The sequence below is a fragment of the Alexandromys fortis genome, unplaced genomic scaffold (genome assembly GCF_014885135.2).
Source record: "Alexandromys fortis isolate MF-2015 unplaced genomic scaffold, M_Fortis_MF-2015_v1.1 scaffold_26, whole genome shotgun sequence".
NCBI classification, from domain to species: domain Eukaryota; kingdom Metazoa; phylum Chordata; class Mammalia; order Rodentia; family Cricetidae; genus Alexandromys; species Alexandromys fortis.
The window spans coordinates 9,151,891-9,174,331 of NW_026067894.1; the positions used below are offsets into that span (position 1 = coordinate 9,151,891).

General features: G+C 47.5%; 1 protein-coding gene across 1 annotated transcript; it reads right to left on the reverse strand.

Moving 5' to 3' along the window:
- Positions 1–773: 773 nt before the first annotated feature.
- On the reverse strand, positions 774–21,911 carry Ptafr (platelet activating factor receptor). Its single transcript, XM_050150473.1, has 2 exons — positions 21,485–21,911; positions 774–5,330 (listed from the first exon to the last, which is right to left on the reverse strand). The coding sequence occupies exon 2, from the start codon at positions 5,282–5,284 to the stop codon at positions 4,259–4,261; it is 1,026 nt and encodes a 341-aa protein (XP_050006430.1). The 5' UTR covers positions 5,285–5,330; positions 21,485–21,911; the 3' UTR covers positions 774–4,258.
- Between the last annotated feature and the right edge of the window lie 530 nt (positions 21,912–22,441).

Sequence of the window (22,441 nt, forward strand, 5' to 3'; positions counted from 1 at the left end):
TAGACAAAATTTTTCTATGCAACCTTAGTTGACCTGATACTTACCCATATAGCCCAGAGTGGTCTTGAAGTTGTAGCAAGTTCCTGCCTCAGCCTCTCAAGTGCTAGAATTACAGGTGTGAGCCACCACACCTGGCCAGTATTCCCACTTAACAGAAACAGGCCCAGAGAGGTTCCATAGTGTGTCCAAAATCACAGACTAGAATCTGGTGCAGAAAGAAGCCCTGGCCACACGTCTCAGTAGCCTCTTTATTGGTCACTCTGTGACATGGAACAGTAAGCTTTAGCATTTGAATGATTTGAATCTGAACACAAATTAGTAATAAGTACCTGAAAACACTCCCTTAGTAATCTGAGAGACTCAAACTAAAACCACGATTTGACTGGACATTCTGTGGCGTGAAAGGCGGGCAATACAGGTACAGGATGGTTGTGACTCCAGGAAACAGAACCCATGGGTGGGTCCCTCCTGGGACTTCAGTCCTCCCTGAGGATTTGCATACAATTAACTGTTGATGGAGAGGAACAGACATCTTCAATGGTGAAGGACAGGTAAGGGGTCCATACTCCAGTAAACAGCACTAGAGAAACTCTGAGTCACACAGCAGAAAGAGACGCAAAAGTGGAAGTGAAGCCAGCTCAGAAGAGGAAGGGGGCTAGGAAGGGATCAGCAGGAGTTGGGGGAGGGCGAGAGGAAGCACAGGGGGGGAGGGTGGGATATGTTCCAAGTACAGTTAATATGTGTATGAAAATGCCAATACGTTATTTTGTATAATTAATATAGGCTAATGAGAAAATAATAGGCAGGAGTATAGTGGTGCACACCTTTAATCAAAGCACTTGGGAAGCAGGGGCAGGTTCCAGGACAGCCAAGGCTACATGGTGAAACCCTGCATCCAAACAAAACACACAACAAAAGCTTCATAAAGCAACGGGTGGGAGTGTGGACTGCCTGCAGTCACTTCAGGACCAAATTGGCAGCACTTCATCAAGCTAGGTGTAAGTGTGGTTCCAAATGACCAGACGGCACTGCTTATGGGTGTACAGACCAGAGAGACTCTTATTTCTAGAAGGTTCTAGAGCTCTGCAAGCTGACAAGTGAATTCAGCCTCATGATTAGTGACCTCTCCGCCTGGCTTCAGCAGCAATGGAGCTCTGGCTCCCAGGGTTCTTAGAACCATTTGGGTGTAATATCTAAGAACCAATGTCCCAAGTCCTGATCATAGGTATCTATGTCTGGGAAGAGTCCCCATGGGGTTTCAGGTGGCTTGAGCTGCAAAAGAGACCTCTAACATCGGGGTGAAAGCCTATCCCAGCTCCGGCCCCAGCACACACAAGATGCTTAAAAGAAGTAGGGTACTGGTACAGTTACACAGCAACCCTGGGAGCCTGTGCTTACCCAGGGTTCTAGTTTTAAATATTAATGACTCTGCCACTTACTCTCTCTTTCACCTTGACTCAGTCCCTCCTAGCCTCCTTTTTCCCACCTGTAAAATGGGCAGAAAAATCTTTACAGGGTGCCTGTGAGGTAGGAGTGTAAGTTTTAAAAACTGACCCAATTTAAAAACAAAAATATTTATTAAGTAAACATACCATGGTACATGGATATTACAAAACAATGACAAGGAGGATATACAAATGAACAAGTTCAGAATGTACTGTATTAGCACAGAAACATAGAGAAGAAGGTTGTTTGATTGAAGGTGCTAGACCCCCATCCGAATGAGTTTAAGCAAGAAGGAATCCTGCCAAGAAAACGTCTCGCAGCTCAAGCGAAAGCATGCAGGAATGCCCTCTGGCCCCAGGAGGCTGTGTCTTCTCGTCTCTCCGGGCTTCGGTGCAGTATTTCTCAACCTGTGGGGTCGAGAGCACTTTGGCAAACCTCTCTCTCCATAAATATCTACATTACATTATGATTCATAACAGTAGCAAAATTAGTTATGAGGTAACAATGAAAATAATTTTATGGTTGGGGGTCAGCAAAACATGAGGAATTATATGAAGCGGGTCGCAGCATGAGGGAGATTTGAGAACCACTGAAAATGGGTCCTCTCTGGCCTCTGCTTTGCCTAGCACATCTGCCTTCTTTGAAAAGCCATTTGTCTGCCCAGGTGGCCACCCCACACACTCACTTTACGCACAGACATGGCCACAGCTCCGGAGTTTAACTGACTTCAGTACATGGCTTGTAAATCCCCAAACAGCATCCCGAATCCACATGTCCAACTCTCACCCCTTCAGGTCCTATCAGAGGATCGCGGGGAGCATCAGGGATGAGCAATCAAGAGTCAGCTGAGCAAGCTCTGCTCATTGGTAACAGCCCCGTGAGGTAGGCCGCACCTCCCAGCTAATAACACTAAGATGCAGAAAGTCAAATTCCCACTTCCTAGACAGCACCAAGCACAGATAAACCTTGAGCCTGAGTTTGTAAGATGCCAAAGTTCAAGTGTGTTGCTTTAGCTACGTAGTCACCTTCAGCTAGGGACAGCCCATGGCCATCACCCCAAACCCAAGCAGGTTACCAGCTTATTGGAACAAGCCCCATGATTGTCTGGCAGACAGGAATCAACTGACCCAAAGTCAAGGGAACACTAGCTGGAAGGGGACACTGGCTGGAAGGGGACCCTAGCTGGAAGGAAGAACATAAAAAAAAAAAATTTATGGTTTATTTAATGTGCATTGGTGTGAAGGTGTCAGATCCCCTGGAACTGGATCTTCAGACAGTTGTGAGCTGCCATGTGGGCGCTGGGAATTGAACCCAGGTCCTTTGGAAGAGCAGTCAGTGCTCTTAACTACTGAGCCATCTCTCCAGCCCCCAAGAACATGTTTTTTAAGGAACACAAGGCTCAGGGAACCAGGAAAATTTCTCAGAGTTCTGAGTCTGCCATTCCTGCTCCTGTTTAGAGAGCAGGAGAGGACCTCGTGTGAATGTAATAGTTCTTGTATTTTGAATCTGAAATACCCTGCACCTCCACGGGGCCACGTTTGTCTTGCTCTGTTGCATTATTTTGTATGTATATTTATGTGTATATGGGGGAGGCGGGGCATGTGCGTGACACAACATGCATGAAGAGGTCAAAGGACAACCTGCAGAAGTCTGTTCCCGATCCACCATATGGGTTCTGGGATCCAACTCTGATTGTCCGTGTTAGCAGCAAGAGCCTTTACCTGATCTCACTGGCCCAGGGCCGCGGTCTCTGTGTTCATTCTCACATTATTGGTGTTATTGTGGGAGCCTGTGGAACCGGGAGGAGGTAGGACCCGGCTGTAGAAATGGGCAGCTGGCAGGGGGCTTCTGAAGATTGTACCCAGCCCCAGTTTAAAGGGCTGCTTTGTCTCCTGGCTCACTGCCACATGAACAACCTCTGCCTCCTGTTCCTGCCACCAATAGTCTGAGCTGCCCCAGCAGGCCTTGGTTGCCGTGATGGAGTGAAGTCCTCTGAAACTGTGAGCCAAATAAATCTCTCCTTCCGTCGGTTGTTTCTGACAGAAGGGCTGGGCACAGCGAGTGAAGTGTGACTAACACACTTGTCAAAAAGTCACCATCAGGTGTTCAGGGGTCACCAAAAGAAGCTGGCTCCTGCCGGCAGTTGAAACTGCAGGGTCCTGAGGGAGCCATCTCTCTCCTAGACTCTCAGGCCTGGCTGGAAACTCAGCTGCCTCGGGAAATCCGCTCCCATCCTAGATTCTGGTCAGATTTTGTATTATTTCCTCTGGTTACATTTGAGATAAGTTTCTGGGTCATCAGAGGCTTCCATCAAACCACTTCCTCTAAAAGTGTCACAGAGACCTTGTACCTGGGGGTGGAGAAAGCAGGGCGCCATCCTAAACCTACTGTTCCCACAAAGATCTTCCACAGGATCAGTGAAGCGATGCTCGCCCATAACTCCTCCCCTGCCTGCAGCAGGAGGCAGTGCCCAATACTATGGCCCCAGTCGGAAGAACCGGGTAACTCAGAGTCTAAGCCCAAGGTTTGGCCCTAGCCGGGATGTCAGATTCAAAAGCTCTGGATGAAGCCATCAGCCACAGTCGCTAGTATTAACCCACAGATGAGTAAAAAGGAGCATTCAAGTTCGGTATTTTCCAACATGCTGGCAGTGCCGTCAACCAGCGTCTAGGTGAGAAAGGAACCTCTGCCCTCAGTGGTCTGCCATGGTCCCAGGAGGGGTTGTCCACAAGCAGAAGCCTCTCACCTCCCAGCTCAGGCTGTGAGGTCCACGGAAGAGGAGACTCTGGGTCTGTCTTTAATAAGACAGAGATTAATTTTTTAGCAACATGACAGGAGTCTGGTCGACCGGAACCATCACTTCGGTGCCCGTGTCAGTAGTGGCCCGGGAGCACTTCCGGCTACTGCGCATGTTGGAAAACTTTTCGCTGAGGTGCTTTCGGAACTTCTTGGTAAGAAAGCAGTAGATTACAGGGTCTAAGACACAGTTGGTGCTGAGGAGGCAGAGGGTGATCTGATGGGCATCATTAATAGCCTGGTGGAAGCTGGTCTGGTAGCCCAGCTCTGCGAGGGTCCAGGGCAGCTGGACCATATGATGGGGCACAAAACAGATGATGAACACCGCCAAGACGGTGCAGACCATCCACAGTGCCCGGCGCTTCACTTCAGGTTTGCGTTGCTGCCGTACCTTCAGCGTGAGCAGCGTGTGGATGATGACCAGGTTGCAGAAGAGGATAAGAAGGAAGACGAGGAAGAAACAGAATGCGATGAAGACGTGAACCACAAGGATCGGCACACTGCGCGGCTCATAGTGCTCAAAGCAGCGGGTGATGTTGCCTGAGCCATCTTTTGTGCGAACCACGTTGGTGGAGTCCGTGGCCAGGAAGTATAAGGCAGTAGCCACGATGGATATCCAAATGACCACGCACAAAGAGATGCCACGCTTGCGGGTGGTGGACTGAGCCGTCTTGATGGGATAGGCCACTGCCTGGTAGCGGTTATAAGTGATGACACCCAGGAAGGCCACACTACAGTAGGTATTGATGAAGAAGAGGCAGCCAGCCAGGTTGCACAGGAATTTGTGTAGAATCCAGTTGCCTTCATTGTAATAGTAGACAATCCACAGCGGGAGGGTGATCAAGAAAAGCAGGTCGGCAACGGTGAGGTTCACCATGAAGATCTTTATCTCGTTCAGTTTCTTGGAAGGGTACAAGCGGGCAAAGACCCATAGCACATAGCTATTGGCAATCACCCCCAACACAAAGATGATACTGTAAACAACCGGAAAGAGGGTGTATCGAAATTCAGAATCCACACGGGAGGATTCATTTTGCTCCATTGCTCTGGGCTGGAAGGGTCACCTGATCATGGGGTGCTGTATATGCCTAGAAGAGCATGCAAAGATTCTGGTTAATAAACAGCCAACGAGGGAATCCTCTACCTCAAATTGCAAGGCTCTTTGCTACAGTTTGAATGTTGGGGACCTCTCTAGAATTCATGTTGAAATGTAATCCCAAGGATTAAGAGAGTTGATGAGGCAGAGCCTACATAAATACAGTTAGCTGCCTATGAGATGATTCAGTGGCTAGAGGCGCCTGACGCCAAGTCTGGTAGCCTGATTGGATCCCCAGGACCTACATGGAAGAAGCCAAGAACTGCTTGTACTAGTCACCTGATTTCTGTGTGTGTGCCTCTGTGTGTGCTGTACACCTGGTGTACGTATGTGCTGTAACTCCAGTTCCAGGGGACCTGATGCCCTTTCTGGACCTGCACCAGGCACCAGGCACACACATGGTGCACAGACATGCAGACAAACACTCACATGCATAAAATAAATAAAATAAAATAAAATAAAATAAAATAAAATAAAATAAAAAGGGTATTAAAAAGTTCATATTGCAAAACGTTTTAGGATAGGCCTTGGGGTACACACCTGCAGTGGAATTCACTTGACAGGCAGAGGCGGGAAAATCACCATGGTTTTGAGGCCAACCTGGTCTAGGAAAGGAGTTTTAGGACAACTTAAACTACATAATGAGAGTCTGTCTCAATTTTTCTTATCCATTCAACAGACAAACAGCTATAGCACAGTGGTCTGTTGCTTGGCATGCATGTGACCAAGGGTTGGACCTCCAGCCTACCCTCCTACTCCACCCAAAACCCAACACACCAAAACTATAAACATCCTTCAATATGACTGGCCAGTGCCTATTTAAGAGTCATTGTCACGAAAGACAAGGAAAGCCTGAGGAACTGTCAGAGATTATCGAAGATTGAACATCTATGTGGTTAGACATGGTGACTCACATACATAATCTCAGCACGTGAGAGGTTGAGGCAAGAGGATTAAGTGAATATCAGGCCAGCCTGGGCTACTTAGTGAGTTGAAGACTAGTCTGGGCTATAGCATGAAACTCTGTCTCAAAACATAAATAGATCACACAAGCACACACACACACCACAAACACACACCACAAACACAGAGAGAGAGAGAGAGAGAGAGAGAGAAACAGAGAGAGAGAGAGCAACAGAGAGAGACAGAGACAGAGAAAGAGAGACAGAGAGACTAAATGCAATTTAGAATCCTGGATTTTATCTTGGAACAGAGTAAACGTTTAACTAGAGAAAAAAAATCTGATAAATTTCAAATAACAGCCATGATTTAATTATTAATGTTGCCTCAACATGAACTTCCTGGGGCTGGAAGTGAAGCTTGGTGAGGGAACACTCACTCTCATACGTGTTATCTTGGCTTCCACCTCCAGAACTGAAAAAAAAAATCAGTTCTCTGTTTTGAGAACTGTATTTGAGGTCTGTACTATTAGGGAAGGCTGGGGGAGGGGAAGCATGGCTCCTGTTCGCACTGTCTTACAACTCCATCTTTACAAAGTCCTGATGTTAGCTCGGTGGCTACAGGAGGAGGCACAGGTGTGCAGTTCCAGAATCTGGGAGGCAGAGGCAGGAGGTTCAAGGTCATCCTCAGCTGCGCTGTGAGTTGGAGATCAGCCTGGGCTGCCTTAGATCCTGTCTCAAACACGGCTCCCACCAAAAAGTATCCTGGAGTTATTTCAAAACAATAATCTAGATACATTAAAGATTAAAGCCAAGCATGGTGGCACACACTTTTAATCCTAGCGCTAGGGAGGCAGATCTCCGTGAACTGAAGGTCAGCCAGAGCTACACAGTGAGAGTCTGCCTCAAAAATAAAGAAATGAAATGAAATAATCCTTTACCCTACTTCTCAAGCTCTGCTCCATAGTTTCCCCCACTGTCCATGCTCCTTCAAAGCTATGTCTCTCTCCCTTTATTCTATAAAGGCTGCAGAGTGGGTGTCACTCTCTGTTCCAAAGTGGAGTCAGGGGTCCTGCTCTTGACTTGAATTCTGTTCCCAACACCCTTGTGGGTGACCCACAAGTGCCTGTAACTCAGTCCAGGGGTATTTACACTCACATACCTATAACACACACACACACACACACACACATTTATAGAAAAAACAGTGTGGTCTGGATCTCAAACCCATTTGTTCCCCCATCCATCTGTCCATCTATCCATCCATCCATCTGTCCAACAAATATCTCTGAGCACCGACCCCCTTTGGGCATACTGAAGAGCACAGCAAAGCCTTGCTTCAGGGAGCACATCCTGAGGAGAACAGCTGAAGGAATTCAGGGAGCCACCACACAAAGAGCAAATGGAGGGCTGACAGGAAGAACAAAGAGATCGGAGAAACAGGGAGCACTTCTGTGAAAACCTAGATGAGGATGGTGCAAACATTGCAAGAGAGATGTGCTTTGTGCATGGTGCCAGGACTGAGGGAAGCCACCACATGGCCGCTTCCCTGACCTCCAGCCCTCCAGCTGCCACTCTGCTTGCACCCTGGGCCACCTTCCCAACAGTCTCCAGCTAGAGTGGCTTCCCTGGAAGGACTTCAGACCTATCCAGACCTCACAGTTTCAAAATCCTCAGGCTGCCTAGAAGGCTCTCGCTCTCTCTCCTTCCCTCCCTCTCCTCCTCTCTTTCTACCTCCCTTCCTACTGTCCTTCTGAATGCTGATAGAAACCAAGGCCTAGGCAAGGGCTCGACCTCGAAGCTACGGATTCTGGTTAGCTCCTCAACTTGACCGGCCTAGAGTCAGCTGTCAGGAGAACTTCAAGAGAGAAATTACCTAGATCAGATTGGCCTGGGGGTATGTCTATGGGACCTTGATTGTTAATTGATGTAGAAAGACTCAGCTCTCCGTGCTAAGATCCCCTAGACAGAAGATACCAGCAAGCAGCACCCCCTGTGGTTCGCGCTCTACTTCTTTGACCTTGACATAAGTTCCTCAGTTGGAGATAAGGCTGTGGAATAGCTGCTCACTGCAGTCAGCTTCCCGCCTTGACTTTCTTCAATGGCAGACTAGGGTAGGCCAAGCAAATCCATTCCTCTTCTACATTGTTTTTGGTCAGATTTTTTTTGGGGGGGGGGGGGGGGGGGAAGAGGCTTTGGGCTTTTTGTTTTGTTTTTGTTTTTTCCAGATAGCGTTTCTCTGTGTAGCCCTGGCTGTCCTGGACAGCACTCTGTAGACCAGGCTGATCTTGAACTCAGAGACCCTCCAGCATCTACTCTGGGATTAAAGGTGTGTGCCGCCACAGCCCAGCTAGGTGAGAACGTTTGTCAAAGCGTCAGAGAGGAAACTAAAACAACCCCCATCCCTCCATTCCTTTCACTTGGCCGATTTCTACTCGTGATTCAGACCCCGTGTGGAGGCTGAGCCACCTGTGAGAACCAGAAACTGCTCAACATTTATTCTCAGAACCGAAACCTAATGCCCAGGAACGAGCGAGAAACCTTGTTAGTGACACCCATCCCTTCAGGAGCCTTCCGCAGGGAAAACACTTGAAAGAGACTAAATACAAGTACATTTAAAGGGACAATTGGCTGCCATGAAACTTTACTGAAAATGTTTTCTATGTCTCTGATCTATTTAGCAGAACAGTAATTTATATGTCAAATCCATAGGTCTCAGAATTCCTGATAAATCACAATAATTTAAAATATCTTAATATTTAATAATTTTAACTATTTTAAAAAATAATTTAAAATAATGATAATTTTAATTTAATATTTTGAAATAATTTTTAAAGTTTTTAAATAAAAATTCATTCTAAGTCATATTATAAATTATATTGCCAGTTATTCTAAATAAATAATTTTAAATAATAGTCATTTTGATTTAATAGCTTAAAATAATTTTTAAAATCCATTCTGAGTCATACTGTGAATTATTTGCTAATATAAGAATATTTTTGTTGAAGATTTGGTTTTGATTCTTGTTTTTTTTTTGTTTTGTTTTGGTTTGGTTTTTTAAGACAGGGTTTTCTTGTGTAGCCTTAGCTATCCTGGAACTGTAGACCAGGCTGGCCTTGAACTCACAGAGATCCGCCTGCCTCTGTCTCCTGAGTGCTGGGATTAAAGGCGTGCGCCACCCACGTCCAGCTTCTACATTTTTTTAGAAGACTATTCTCACTCTATTGTCCAGACAGGCGTTGAACAGGATCAAATGTCCTCTTGCCTCAGTCTCTGGAATAAATGGGACTGCAGACACGCCATCCTCTCTGACAGGGGACATATTCTACGCTGCTTCCCCAGGAAATTGCTCCTTCCACTCTCCAGGGGTGTTCCTAAAGTAGTCACAACATAGCAGTTCACTAAGGGTAGAATGTGAGAACTGGGGGGGGGCCACGATGGGACCACGTAGAAAGGATTTTTACAGCAATACTAAAATGTTGCTTTTCTTTTTGTTGCTCTTGCTGCTATTGTTTTGAGAGATGTCTCACGCCATAGCTTCATTGGCTCAAATTCATTAAATGGCCCAGGCTGGCTGGGCTATGACAGTGCATGGCTTTAGTCCCAGCACTTGGGAGGCAGAAGTAGACAGATCTTTGTGAGTTCAAGGCCAGCCTGGTCTACAGAGTAAGTTCCAGGACAGCCAGGGCTAAACAGAGAAACCCTGTGGAATATTTCTTTACACTGTGTGAATATATGTTGCTGTGATTGGTTTAATAAAGAAACTGACTGGCCAATAGTTAAACAGGATAAAGCTAGAGGTAGAGTCAAACAGAGAATGCTGGGAAAAAGAAGGGCAGAGTCTGAGGAATAGCAAAAGCAGACACAGAGAGAAGCAAGATGGACATGCTGTACTGAGAAAGTACCAAGCCAGGTGTCAAGGTATAGGTAAAAATATGTGTTAATTGAAAATGTAAGAATTAGCTAGTAACAAGTCTGAGCTATTGGCTGAGCATTTATAATTAATATTAAGCCTCTGTGTGGTTACTTGGGAGCGACTTTTGGTACAGAAACTTCTGTCTTCAAAACCCTGACTCGAAAAACAAAAACAGAACAAAACAAAAATAGACCAGGATAGCATTGAAATCATGACACTCTTCCTGCCTCAGCCTCTCAGGTGCTGAGACTACATGTGTGAGTTATCATACCCAGCAACCAATTTCCTTTTTCACTATGCAGCAGCAATGGTGAGCAACTGTCAGGTTCCTAAGCACAGATCCAGTGACATCAGATTACAAAGTGAAACAGTGACTTCTTCACCACCAAGGACTTGAAGGGTAAAAACAGAAAAATAAATATTCAACTGGTTTTGGTGGTACACACCTTTAATCCCAGCACTCGGGAGGCAGAGGCCGGAGGATCTCTGTGAGTTCAAAGCCAGCCTGGTCTACAGAACAAGTTTTAGGACAGCCACGATTATACAGAGAAACCCTATCTCGAGGGGGGGGGGAGGGAGAGAAAAAAAAAGGAGGCTGAGGCAAGAGGATCAAGAGTTCAAGACCAGTCTCAGTTACATAGGGAGTTTGAAACCAATCTAGGCTACACTCAAACATAAAAACAAAAACCACAATAATAAAAATATGCATGCATATATAAACACTTAAAATTTTTAAATGTCTTTGATAAATCAAGAAGGTTATTTGTTTAAACATTTTACGTTTATTTATTTATTTAGAGTATGTGTGCCTGTGTACACAACTACCATAGTGTACGTGAGTGCCATGGTGTATGCGTGGCGGTCAGAAAACAGCTTTTGTAAGTTGGTTCTTTCCTTGCACCACATGAGACCCAAGAATCATCTGGACATCTCTTACACCTACCGAGCCATCTGGTCAACCTGGAAGTTATCATGTTTACTAAACTTAAGCATTAAGCATGCATCTTTTCAGTACTCTGTGTGAGATGGATAACATCTACAAAGGCTCCCGCAGCAAACAGAACTATTATGTGGCCTTCCAGGGGGAAGCATCTGTGCAATAGTTTGATCTGCGAGCTGACCTTGCTCTGAATCACCCTGGCAGACGAAAGAAAGACTGGGCTACATGTGACCCTTTATCAAAGAACCAAAACAGACAGATAAACAGACGCATACTTTCGGGGAGCCTAATTGGGAAGAAGAGCAGATCATGGGAGGGAGACAAGAGAGGGCAATGGGGTGAATGTGGTCAAAATGCACTATAAACGTGCCTGAAAAGCTGTAATAAAACCCATTCTTCGGTGTAATTCGTGCATACTAATAAAAAAGTTTTTCTGTGTAGCTTGGCTGTCCTAGAACTCACTCTGTAGACCAAGCTTACCTCAAAATCACAGAGATCTGCCTGCCTCTGCCTCCAGAGTGCTGGGATTAAAGGTGTGCACCACCTCCCGACTTCATAAAAATATTTTTAAAGTCAAAGAAAAACGTTTTCAATTATCTGAATGAGCCCTCTGTCTGAGCTCGAGCCCTCTGGGCTCAGGGGTAGAGCAGGTACCCTGTGTGTTCAAGGCCCAAGCTCCCTCCCCAGAACAAGACAGGGAAAAACCTTCCTCTCACCAGTACTTGGCTATGCAGCAACCATTTCCTGCAAACAAAGCAGCTTATCACCACATAGTGGACATGGAAGTGACTGTGAGGTCCCCGCTGTCTCTTATTTAATCCGAGCTTTGTAAACAATGTCCAACAGATGCCACTCTTTTCCCTAAACTGTTTATTTTATAAAACCCAGCTGTTTTCTGTAAAAAAATGCATTATTTATGTTAAGCTAGGTTAGTTTGGATTTGGTTTGGTTTTTTTGTCTTGTTTTAAAAAATCCTAGCTGTAATGTTTCTCCACACACACACTCCCTGCGCTGGAGCTCAGACCTGGGGTCTTAGCCACGCTAGGCAAGATCTCTGAGGATAAGCTACATCCCAGCCCATATGGTGAACAGCAGTAGGTATAACCCACGAAACACAAAGGTCTTGAAACCGCCATTCAGTAAAGACACACCAGAGGCCAGAAAATATGCATAGCCCTAGGCCCATAGTCTGGGCTCCTCTCCTTGGGAGTCAAGATGTCCCCTCTTCTGAGCCTTTCCTCTGTCCTGCTGGAACCCCCCAAATGTGTGGCTCCTGAGGTGGGAAGCATTTCTGGTCTGGCTCTATCTGAGAAGGGCAAGGAGCAGGGGCAGTACACAGCTGGGCTGTTCGGAGACAGATGTGGGCAAATCGTGTCCCTACCCACTACCCACACAGGAAGTCCATTCCTTCTTGTGGGTCTGAGCATCTAGTTAATAAGACAATGATGACTGTCTCCAGAAAACCCTCCCGTCAGAGGGTTAGCTCAGGACATTACGGGCCCTGCCCGTCATGCCTGCCTAGGCTGAGAAAGCCTAGGGCAAGGTGAGTGAGGAGCACACAGGATGTGCCCAAAGAAGCCCCGAAATCTTATGTATCAACCTGAATAATACTTCAGTGCGATTGTTTTTCAGCAGTAGGGGTGAAATCCAGGAACTCGCAAGTGCTAACCAGGCGCTCTACCTCTGAGCTGAACCCCAAGTTCTTCCTTAGCTCTTTTGGTCTAAGTTGTCCAGGCAAGCATTGAACTTGGGACTCTGATGAGCTGGGACCAAGCCTACAACACCAAGCCCAGCTCACCACATGCTTTAGACAGTGATCTGTTTCTTTGTTTCGAGACAGGGTTTCTCTGTCTGGCCCTAGCTGTCATGGAACTCGCTCTGTAGACCAGGCTGGCCTCCAACTCAGAGATCTTCCTGCCTCTGCCTCCTGAGTGCTGGGATTAAAGATGTGCACCACCATGCCTGGCTTAGATACTGGTTTCTATGCCATTTCCTCACCGTGAAGCAAGCTTCCTGAGAGCAGACACTAAACAGTTTTCATTTCTTCGCTCCCAGTGTCCGCGGCCAGGAAATGAATAAACAAAGCGCTTAAGCCACCAGCCACAATTTCAAGGTAAATGTCAAAGAAAAGTTTTTCTGGGGGGGGAGGGGGCAAATGGGGGATAAAATGAAGTGGGAAGAATGGGGTTTCTCCTGCCATTAAAATATCATTTATCATTTATTTGGTTTATCAAGTAAATAAACTTGTAAGTGGCTTTAGGCAAGTAATGGGGCTCTCAGAGCCTCTGTCTCTCCAGGTGAAAAAAAAACCTGACAGTGGGAACATGGGCTAGCGCTCAGTTGTGGAGCGCTGCAGGTTTGATACAGGAAACCCTAGTTCTAATATCCAGCACCACATCAGTGTAGGCTTGGTGATGCACACCTGTAAGCCCAGCACTTGGGAGGTGCAGGCAGGAGAGTCAGAAGCTCAGGGTCATCCTTAGCTAGGTAGGAAGCTAGAGGCCAAGGAGTCTAGCCTGGGCTAAGGAGTCTTTTTTTTAATTTATTTATTTATTTATTATGTATACAACATTCTGCCCCCATGTACGCCTGCAGGCCAGAAGACGGCACCAGACCCCATTACAGATGGTTGTGAGCCACCATGTGGTTGCTGGGAATTGAACTCAGGACCTTTGGAAGAACAGGCAATGCTCTTAACTGCTGAGCCATATCTCCAGCCCCAGGAGTCTGTCTTTAAAAAAAAAAAAAAATCTCACTCGAATGGTGGCACACGCCTTTAATTCCAGTGCTAGGGAGGCAGAGGCAGATGGGTCTTTCTGAGGTTGAGGCTAACCTGGTCTACAAAGAGTTCTAGGACAGCCAGAGCTAGGTAGAGATATCCTGATTCAAAAATAATAATAATAAAATAAAATAAATCTGACACTTCTAACAAGGCCCAAAGACGAGAGTACACAGTGCCTAAAAGCAGACCTGAGCCCAGCTGGTCAGCTGTTGTTCCTTTCCCAGGTGGCTCATCTATTTGGAGCCAGAGGAACAAATTGTGGGTATCCACAGACCCAGAGCTCCACATACCAGCTCTTCCCAGCTCCAGACAGTCTCTAGTTCAAGCCAACACAGCTTTCGAGAGCTCTGGAAAACACCTGAGTCCTCGGTCTGTAGACAGGACTCCCGTCAGTGCCCAGGCTGCTGCTGCCCCTTGCTGTGTGGTAAATAACCTTTCTGTTTAAAAAAAAAACTAGTTTTTTTTTTTATTTAATTTGAAAAAGCAAGCTGAGAAAGCACAGACACTTAGAAGGAGGGGAAGGCTTGAACCCTGAACAATTTAACCTTGAGCACAGTTCCCTGAAGGGTCAAAGCTCTAGAACTGCCCAGGCCCCACCCTTAGGTGGGAGCAGGTAAGTCACAAGTATTCTTGGAAGCAGCGGGATCGTGCCATTTAGATCTCTACCCCATACCCACTAGCAATGCTAGCAGCGCTGAGGAAAGGGCTCCCTGCCAGGACAGTAAAAGGGGAGGCACCATCAGGGGTTAGGCAGAAGGAAAAATGCCCTGGTTAGTGCCCGGAATAGATACTGAGCTGGAAAGCTGGGTTCATCATTGGGCCAGCCCTGTTTTGTGAAGTCAGTTGAGGGCAAGGGTAGAAATGTCTAAATATTTATACTGTAAATCAGACACGTATAACTTCGCTCACAAATCTTGCATCTCCTTGCAAACCCTCAGGCCTGAAGATGCATTCACCAACAGGGTGTGGACTAGAAGTTGCATAGAGAGGAGAAGCCAAGCCTTCCACGAGGGCACCACCACTTGGAGTCAAGTACCCCTTGCTTGGTTGCAAGTGTTGGAGCAGAGCCTGCCCACCTCAACCCAGGACCCTAGAGAATCTCAGGCATTGGTTCTTAGTTGGGATCATATATCCTATGCAAACCAGCTTAGTAAAATGTGTTTGTACTCATCTTTTTCTAGATGAGACGCCTACGGTTCCAGGAAAGAGTGTGGGATTAGGAAAGAAAACAGATCTGTCCATTTTCACAAAGTTGGGAAATGGCAGACTGGGACTCTCCAAAGCAACGCTGTGGCCCAGCTGGGAGCCAGTTGCCCCTAGACTAACATCTCAGGGTTTGCAGATCTGTCCTAAGACCTGGGAAGAGTTCAAATGCCTGTCAGGAGTCAGGCATGGTGGCTCAAACCTTTGGTGCCTGTAATGGTCTGTGATGTCCCTTTAAGAGACAAGCCACACCTACTCTCTCCCTCCCCCCCTTCTGCCTAAGCAAGCTGATCTCTCTCTCTCTCTCTCTCTCTCTCTCTCTCTCTCTCTCTCTCTCTCTCTCTCTCCTGTTATTCCCTTTCCCCTCAATAGCCCACTAAATAAATATCCAACCTCCCTCCGCATGGGTGCCCATCCATCTGTCTCTCCTCACGGGACTGGCTGCCCCATTGAGGTCTCTCACCTATCATGTGGCCATGCAGCTCACTGCCTGGGTCGCTCTGTCCCTCGTGGCCTACTGCAGCCACTTAGGGAACTGCGCCGTCCCTGCCTGGGACTGGCTGCTCTCAGGACCTCCAGCCCACTGCCTACCGCCACTTGGGGGACCTGCAGCATGGTCTAGGGACCCGCTGCCCGCTGCAGCATTTTACTGTTACCCTAACAGTGCCAGCACTGACGAGGTGGACACAGGAGGGTTCTCCTCTGAGCTCTACGTAGGGAGTTCCAGGCCTGCCAGTGCTACACAGTGAAATTCTGTCTCAACAAAACAAAACTACCAAATGCTGGCAGGAAAAAATTCCTTCGTCCAGGACCCTGCAGCTTTCTTTCCACCCTGAAGTCAGGAAGAAAAAGAGCGAAAAGGAGGGTGGATCTGCTCTGCATCCAGCTAACTCCAGCCCCAATGGCCTGAGCTGGGTTAAATCCTCAATTCAACCAGGAAACCCTCTCCTGTCTCTGAGAGTCTGTGTCCTTATTAGCAGTGTGAATACTGTATTTGTTTTGTTTTGTTTACATGGGGTCTCATTAAGTAGCCTTGGCTGGCCTGGAATTTACTATGCAGACTAGGCAGGCTGGCCTTAAATGCAACAAGGATCCTTCCAAATGCTGGTATTAGAGGTGTGCACCACCATATCCAGCTTGTAATATGAATATGTTTATTTATTTGTATACAGTATTCTCTCTGCGTGCATGCCTGAACGACAGAAGAAGGCATCAGATCTCACTATATAGATGGCCATGAGAGTCACCATGTGCTTGCTGGGAATTGAACACAGGACCTCTGGAAAAGCAGCCAGTGCTCTTAACCTCTGAGCCATCTCTCCAGCCCTCAATATGAATGTTTTTAAATGGACTTAAAGTCAGGTGTGGTGACATGCCCCTGATTTCCAATACTCGGAGGGTAGAGGCAGGAAGAACAGCAGATGAAGGCCAGACTTGACTACCCGGTCAATTCAAGGGCTGCCTGAGCTACAGAAGCTATAGTATGAGGCCTTTTAAAAAGGGACTGGGGGTAAAAGAATGAGCCATGATGGTATGTACCAGTATTTTCAGCATCTGGGACACTGGAGCAGAAGGTGCCTTGTGTTCTGGGATACCTTGGTCTACACTATATAGAGCTATATAGTGAAGATCTCAAAACAAAACAAAACAAAACAAAAAAAAAAAAGCAGAGACCAGACCCCAAGTTTGGTTCTTACACTGCAAACACCAGAGGGAGGGGGGAGTAAAGGACCAAAATAGTTGTTTCTTTACGCTTTAACCCCAGCACTCAGGAGGCAGTTCCGTCCACAGAACCCACATGGTAAAGGAGACAGCTGGCTTGTCTTCTGACATCCACACATGGCATGGCTCATAGATACGCACACACATACACATATATAGACAAGGAAATGCAACTTTAAAGTAAGATCTTTTAATCTTAGAGGCCATGTATCCATACACAGCACATGTACAACACACACACAGGAAAATAGGAGGAAAGTGTTGAGCCTATAGTAGGTGCTCAATAAACAAATGAGTTACCTCCTGTTCTGACTCCCCCACTGCCTCCTGTTGGTGTCCTGGCTGGGCCAGCCATGGCGGCCAGACCCTTTTTAGTATCCCCTTACAGTGTTCTCATTGCCATTTCTCCAAGATGTGAGAAGAACTGAGGCCAAATGAAGGGATCAAATATCCTGATCATGAAGATTCCACACCAGACTCCCTGCAGTCACGGCACTGTGCTGACCAAATTATTGACTGCAAAATGGAGATCTTTGGTAAGGACAGAGTCCCGGGGCTGGTGCCAGAATGAGCCAATTTTCCCAGTTGCTGGGGATGTGACTCTGTGTGTGTGTGTGTGTCAGGTGTGTATCAGAGGTCAGCTGCTCTGGGTGTTGTTCCTCAGGTTCAGTCTTTTGAGACAAGGTTTCTCACTGGTTAAATTTCCTCTCTTCATATGCCAAATGATGAGAATTTAAAAAGTCTATGGCTGGATGTAGTGGTACACACCTATAACCCCAGCATTTGGGGGATAGAGGCAGGAGGATCAAGAATTCAAGTCCCAGCCTGATCTACATAGCAAGCTGGAGGCCAGGCTGGATTGCACAAGACCCTGTCTCAAAAATAAATAAACGAATAGACAAATAAATAAATATAAATAAATAAAATCAAAATCTTCCTATGGGGTGTTGTTACCAAATTGACAGACTCTTTCCCCACACAATGCCACTAACGAATTACTAGATTGTTCTAGCAGCAGAAAGGAATTTGTATGCAATGGTCAGCGGAGACGGTACTCACACTCTAAAGAAACTGTCTCTTCTAGCAGGCTTGGAGCCTGAGTGCTTCCTAAGGTCAAACAATTGGGGGTGGGGGTGAGAGGAAGCATCTGCAACCGTCCAAACCTTCCAGGAAGATTTCCAGGAACCTTGCTGTCCTTTTTTCCTCTTCTCTATTCTGGGCGTGGCCCAGCTTTGTCGTGACAACCGGTAGGGATTTATTTATCATCACAAAGATCTCAAGGTTGTCTAGAGTGCCAACAAGGCGCCCAGACCAGTTGTCTGAGGCCCTTTGCTTCAGTGTGTGGAGACCTGTGGTCATCCGATGGACAACAGCTGGGCACATGTGGACATCGGGCTTTCGCCTTTTTGCAAGCAAGCAGCATCAGATTAGCAGAACAAGGAGCGGTCGGTATTTTCACAGTTCCGACCGGTGACTTTGTTTTACCGGCCAAGGGAGCTGCTCCCTTCCCACTGTCCTCGCAGGGCTTGCCCTAGTAATGAGCAGCAAACCCACAGGGCACCACACAGCCCAAGAAGCCTCCAGGGTGGTCAGAGGGAAAGCACAGTCGCTGGAGCCAAGGGAACAACGGTCTCAGCGGTGCCACCCACCGCCACCTTGAGAGACTCTCTCCCCCAGGCTTTTTATCTGTACACTGGGGGGGGTGGTGGTGGTCAGGGGCTGGAGAGATGGTTCAGTAGTTAAGAGAACGAGCTGCTCTTCCAGAGGTCCTGAGTTCAATTCCCAGCACCCACATGGTGGCTCACAACCATCTGTAATGAGATCTGATGCCCTCTTCCTGGTGTAGACAAGAACATAAATAAATAAATAAATAAATAAATCTTTAAAAATAATAAAATTAAAAAAAAAACTGGGGTGTCCTGCTATCCTCCAAGAAGGACTTTGAAAGGGAAGGGAGGACACAGGAGGCGCAAGGCAAAGTTTGGAAAGCAGGGAACACACTTGGGCTGTGTGAACTAGAAAGGGCTTTGCACAAATTACTGACAAATTTCCTGGATCAGGCAGCTGATGTCTTCTCCAAAGCTGGAGGAAGGCCCAACTCCTGTAGAGCTAAACACCAAACCACAAATACAGACTCTAACCCAGAGATCTCAACCTTCCCGATGCTATGGCCCTTTAATACAGTTCCAAAGGTTGTGGTGACCCCAACCATAAAATTATTCTCGTTGCTACTTCATAACTGTAATCTTGTTACTGTTATGAATTGTAATATAAATATTAGTGGTCACCATTGGGTCTTAGGTGACCCCTGTGAAAGAGTCATTTGACACCCCCCCCCCAAAAGGGAGTTCTTAGAGGCTTCTACCCTCATGATTCAGAGAAGTGGCTGCCCAGAGCAGCTGTGCTGAGGGCCTAGCATCTGCCCTTAGGAGCTGGTTCCACTTCCAGTGTAGACTCCTGTCGCACGGCTCCCAGACCCTAGCGGAGTTACTGCCCCATCTTGGGCCTGAGCCTCAATCCACTGAGTGGCCCTGAATGGAAAAGGATGGAGCAACGGCCTTCAACAAGAGCTCTGCAGGCCAGGAGAGGGGAGGCCTTTAATTACCATAAAAAGATAAAAGGTTGGGGAGGAACTGGGAGGAGTAGAGGCAGGGGAAATTGTCAAAATAAATAAATAAGAATGAATAATAATAGTAATAATAATAAAGATAAAACAGACCCCATGCCAGGGACTTAACGTATCTCGACAATCAGGAGGGGACATTTGCCCAGGAGACACATTTGCTCCCTTCTTGCCCAAGTCCTCACTGAGCAGAAGGAGTGATCAAGGTGACTGGGGTAAGGTCACAGCTGGCTGATGGATCACTGACTATCCCAAACAAGGACAGTTTTGATGCTACTATCTTTTCATTTACCTAGTAGATATTATTTGGAGGGGGAGTACTGGAGGGGGGGTCTCATGTAGCCCAGGCTAGCCTTGAATTCATGATCCCACTGCCTCCCCCTCGGGAATGCTGGTAGCAGAGATGTGCTTGCCACACCCAGCTCAGTGCTTTTCCTGAGCACCTGTGGTGAGAAGGTGCTAAGGGCGAGAAGACAAGACGCGATGAGCGGTGAGATCTTTAGTATCAGCACAGTGGTGACACCATGTTCCTACCGCCAGCAAAGCATGTCCACCCGCCTTCTTCGTTCACCTCGTCACAAGCCTGCAAAGTCAGGATTTTTAACCACAAAGGAGAAGAGTGAGGCCCTTCAAGTGCCCAAGGCCCCAGTTTATAAGCAAAACTGAAGCCACATAAGGCCCAGGCCAGTCACCTCCTTTTTCTGGGTACCCAGAGGAAGGGATTCCCTCTTCTCTGGAAGTCAACCCCTACCCACTTCCAACATACTCTTTCTTGGGCCTTGACCATCTGGAGCACAGCTGCGGGTCCCTTATCCCTCATTAGTGAACAAGGCCCTGACTAGCAACTCTGGTTAGTCACCCTCACCCCACCCCAACACTTCCTGCCAGTGATGGACAGCCAGTACCACACTGGGTTCTGTCTTCAACACCTGAGAATTAACATCACAACTGTTTGTGGGCCTTGTCCTTTGTACCAGTGACCCAGTTATCTTCCTTGTCCTTCCGGGATGTGCAGCAGTGAGTGAGGTCCCAGCACTCAGCCTTGTCCCAGACCCTTTTGCTCACCCTCCCCACCCGGCCCGAGAAAGACAAAGCCGGCAGGAGAGCCCACACAGAGAGGGCTAAAAACTTGGCCAAGGTCACACAGCTGTTAAAACAAAGGGCAGTCTGCTGCTAGTGGTCACCCAGCTTCATCTCAGAAAAGACCATTTCCCTGGAAGGATCAGTCCCAAGAAACTCTGCCTAAATCAGGCCTGATGAAAAAGCAGAGAAGCCAACCCCTCAGAAGGCTTCAAGAGGGTTGAAAACCAAAGTCTGGGGCTAGAGAGATGGCTCAGGGGTTAAGAGCACTGGCTGCCCTTGGAGAAAGCCCAGGTCCTGTTCCTGGCACCCACTTGGTGGCTCCCAACCGACTCTAAAGCCAGTTCTAGGGAGCTGACTCTCTTTTCAGAGCTCCCTCAGCACCAGGCACACACATGGTGAGCATACACACGGGCAGGCAGAACACTCGTGCACATAAAGTAAAGAATAAATCTTTAAACAGTAAAAAGATAATCTAAGACTTGCCTGCACTGCGCAGTGAGATCAAGGCCAGCCTCAGAGGTTGGCGGTTGGCGAGACGGGGTTGGTAGATAGCTCAGCGTAAAGGCACCTGCTGCTAAGTCTGAGAAGGAAAGTCAATCCCCAGACATAGATGGGCGAAGGAGAGAACCAACTCCCACAAGCTGCCTCTGACACATGACACACGTGCACTGTGACACACACAAACACATACAGTAAGCAAATAAAATGTAATAAAAATCAAAGAGAGCTAAAGGCAGAACTCCGTGGTAGAGCACTGCCCAGGCACGCATACGGTTCTGGGTCTGGCCTGCTGTACAGCAAGGAAAAAAAAAAAACCAAACTCTTTTAAACATCTTGGCCTGAGAAAGATGCCAGAATAGTTCTTTAAAAATCCAGCCACCAATCCGCTTCTGTATGGCCAGGGGCCATGACTTTGGCCTCCTGAGGACATCTGTGTAGGACTCTCCCTCGCCCAGCCAGGACTGGAACCTTCCTTACCTGTAACATTCAATGTAGGCTCTGCGTGTCCCTCGGGGGTCTAAGCCCCGAGCCCTGTGTGACAGCCTGGCAATTGCAGAAGTGAGGAAACACAGCGTATCACTGCCAAGTCACCCCTGGGAGGAAACACAGCGACCCAGGGCCTCTCCAGCGGATGCCACAGGAACCTCCAAGCTGAGCCAGCCAGACCTGAGTACTGCAAGGGTTTCCTGCAGAGCAAGCAAGGGGCAGAGCGGGTGTAAGCAGTAGCCACTGGGCCAGGGTATGTGGGGAGGGGAGAGAGGGAGGGAGGGAAGAGAGAGAGAGAGATAACCAAAACCAAATAATCAGTTAGTACAAAGAGGAGAGAGAGAGAGAGAGAGAGAGAGAGAGAGAGAGAGAGAGAGAGAGAGAGAGAGAGAGAGAGAGAGAGAGAGAGAGAGTCAGAAGGGAAAGGAGAGGGAGAGGAGAGGGCAGAGGGAGAGGAGAGGGAGGAAGAAAGAANGAGGAAGAAAGAATGATGCAAATAGGAATGAGAGGGAGCAGAGACTGAGACCGAGGGTGTGAGGAGAGAGAAGGGACGAGCTACAGAGAGCGTGTGCCGAGTAGGCACGGATGAACAACTGAGTGTGTAGGGCAGAGAGAAAGGGAGAGGCCACTAAATAGGAAAAGGATGGGAAGGGAGCGCTGGAAGCACAGTTGTGCTCATTAAGACTGGGCAGGGCATCCCTGGTGACCAAGAAGCCCAAGAAGCCACGGGGCTGGAGCAAAGAGGAAACTTCTCAAGTCCCTGAGCCGGAGGTTGGCTGCAAGGGAGTTCTGGGGAGTAGGAGAGGGTGAAGAGGTGTGGGCAGCTGGAGTTGAGCCCTAGTGAGTGTGTGAGAAGGTGAGTCAGGGGAGGACTAACAAGCACACAAAGGAGTGAGAAGCCAGAGCCCCGCGTTTTGGTTTCCTTCTATTTAACACTCCTTGCTTCAG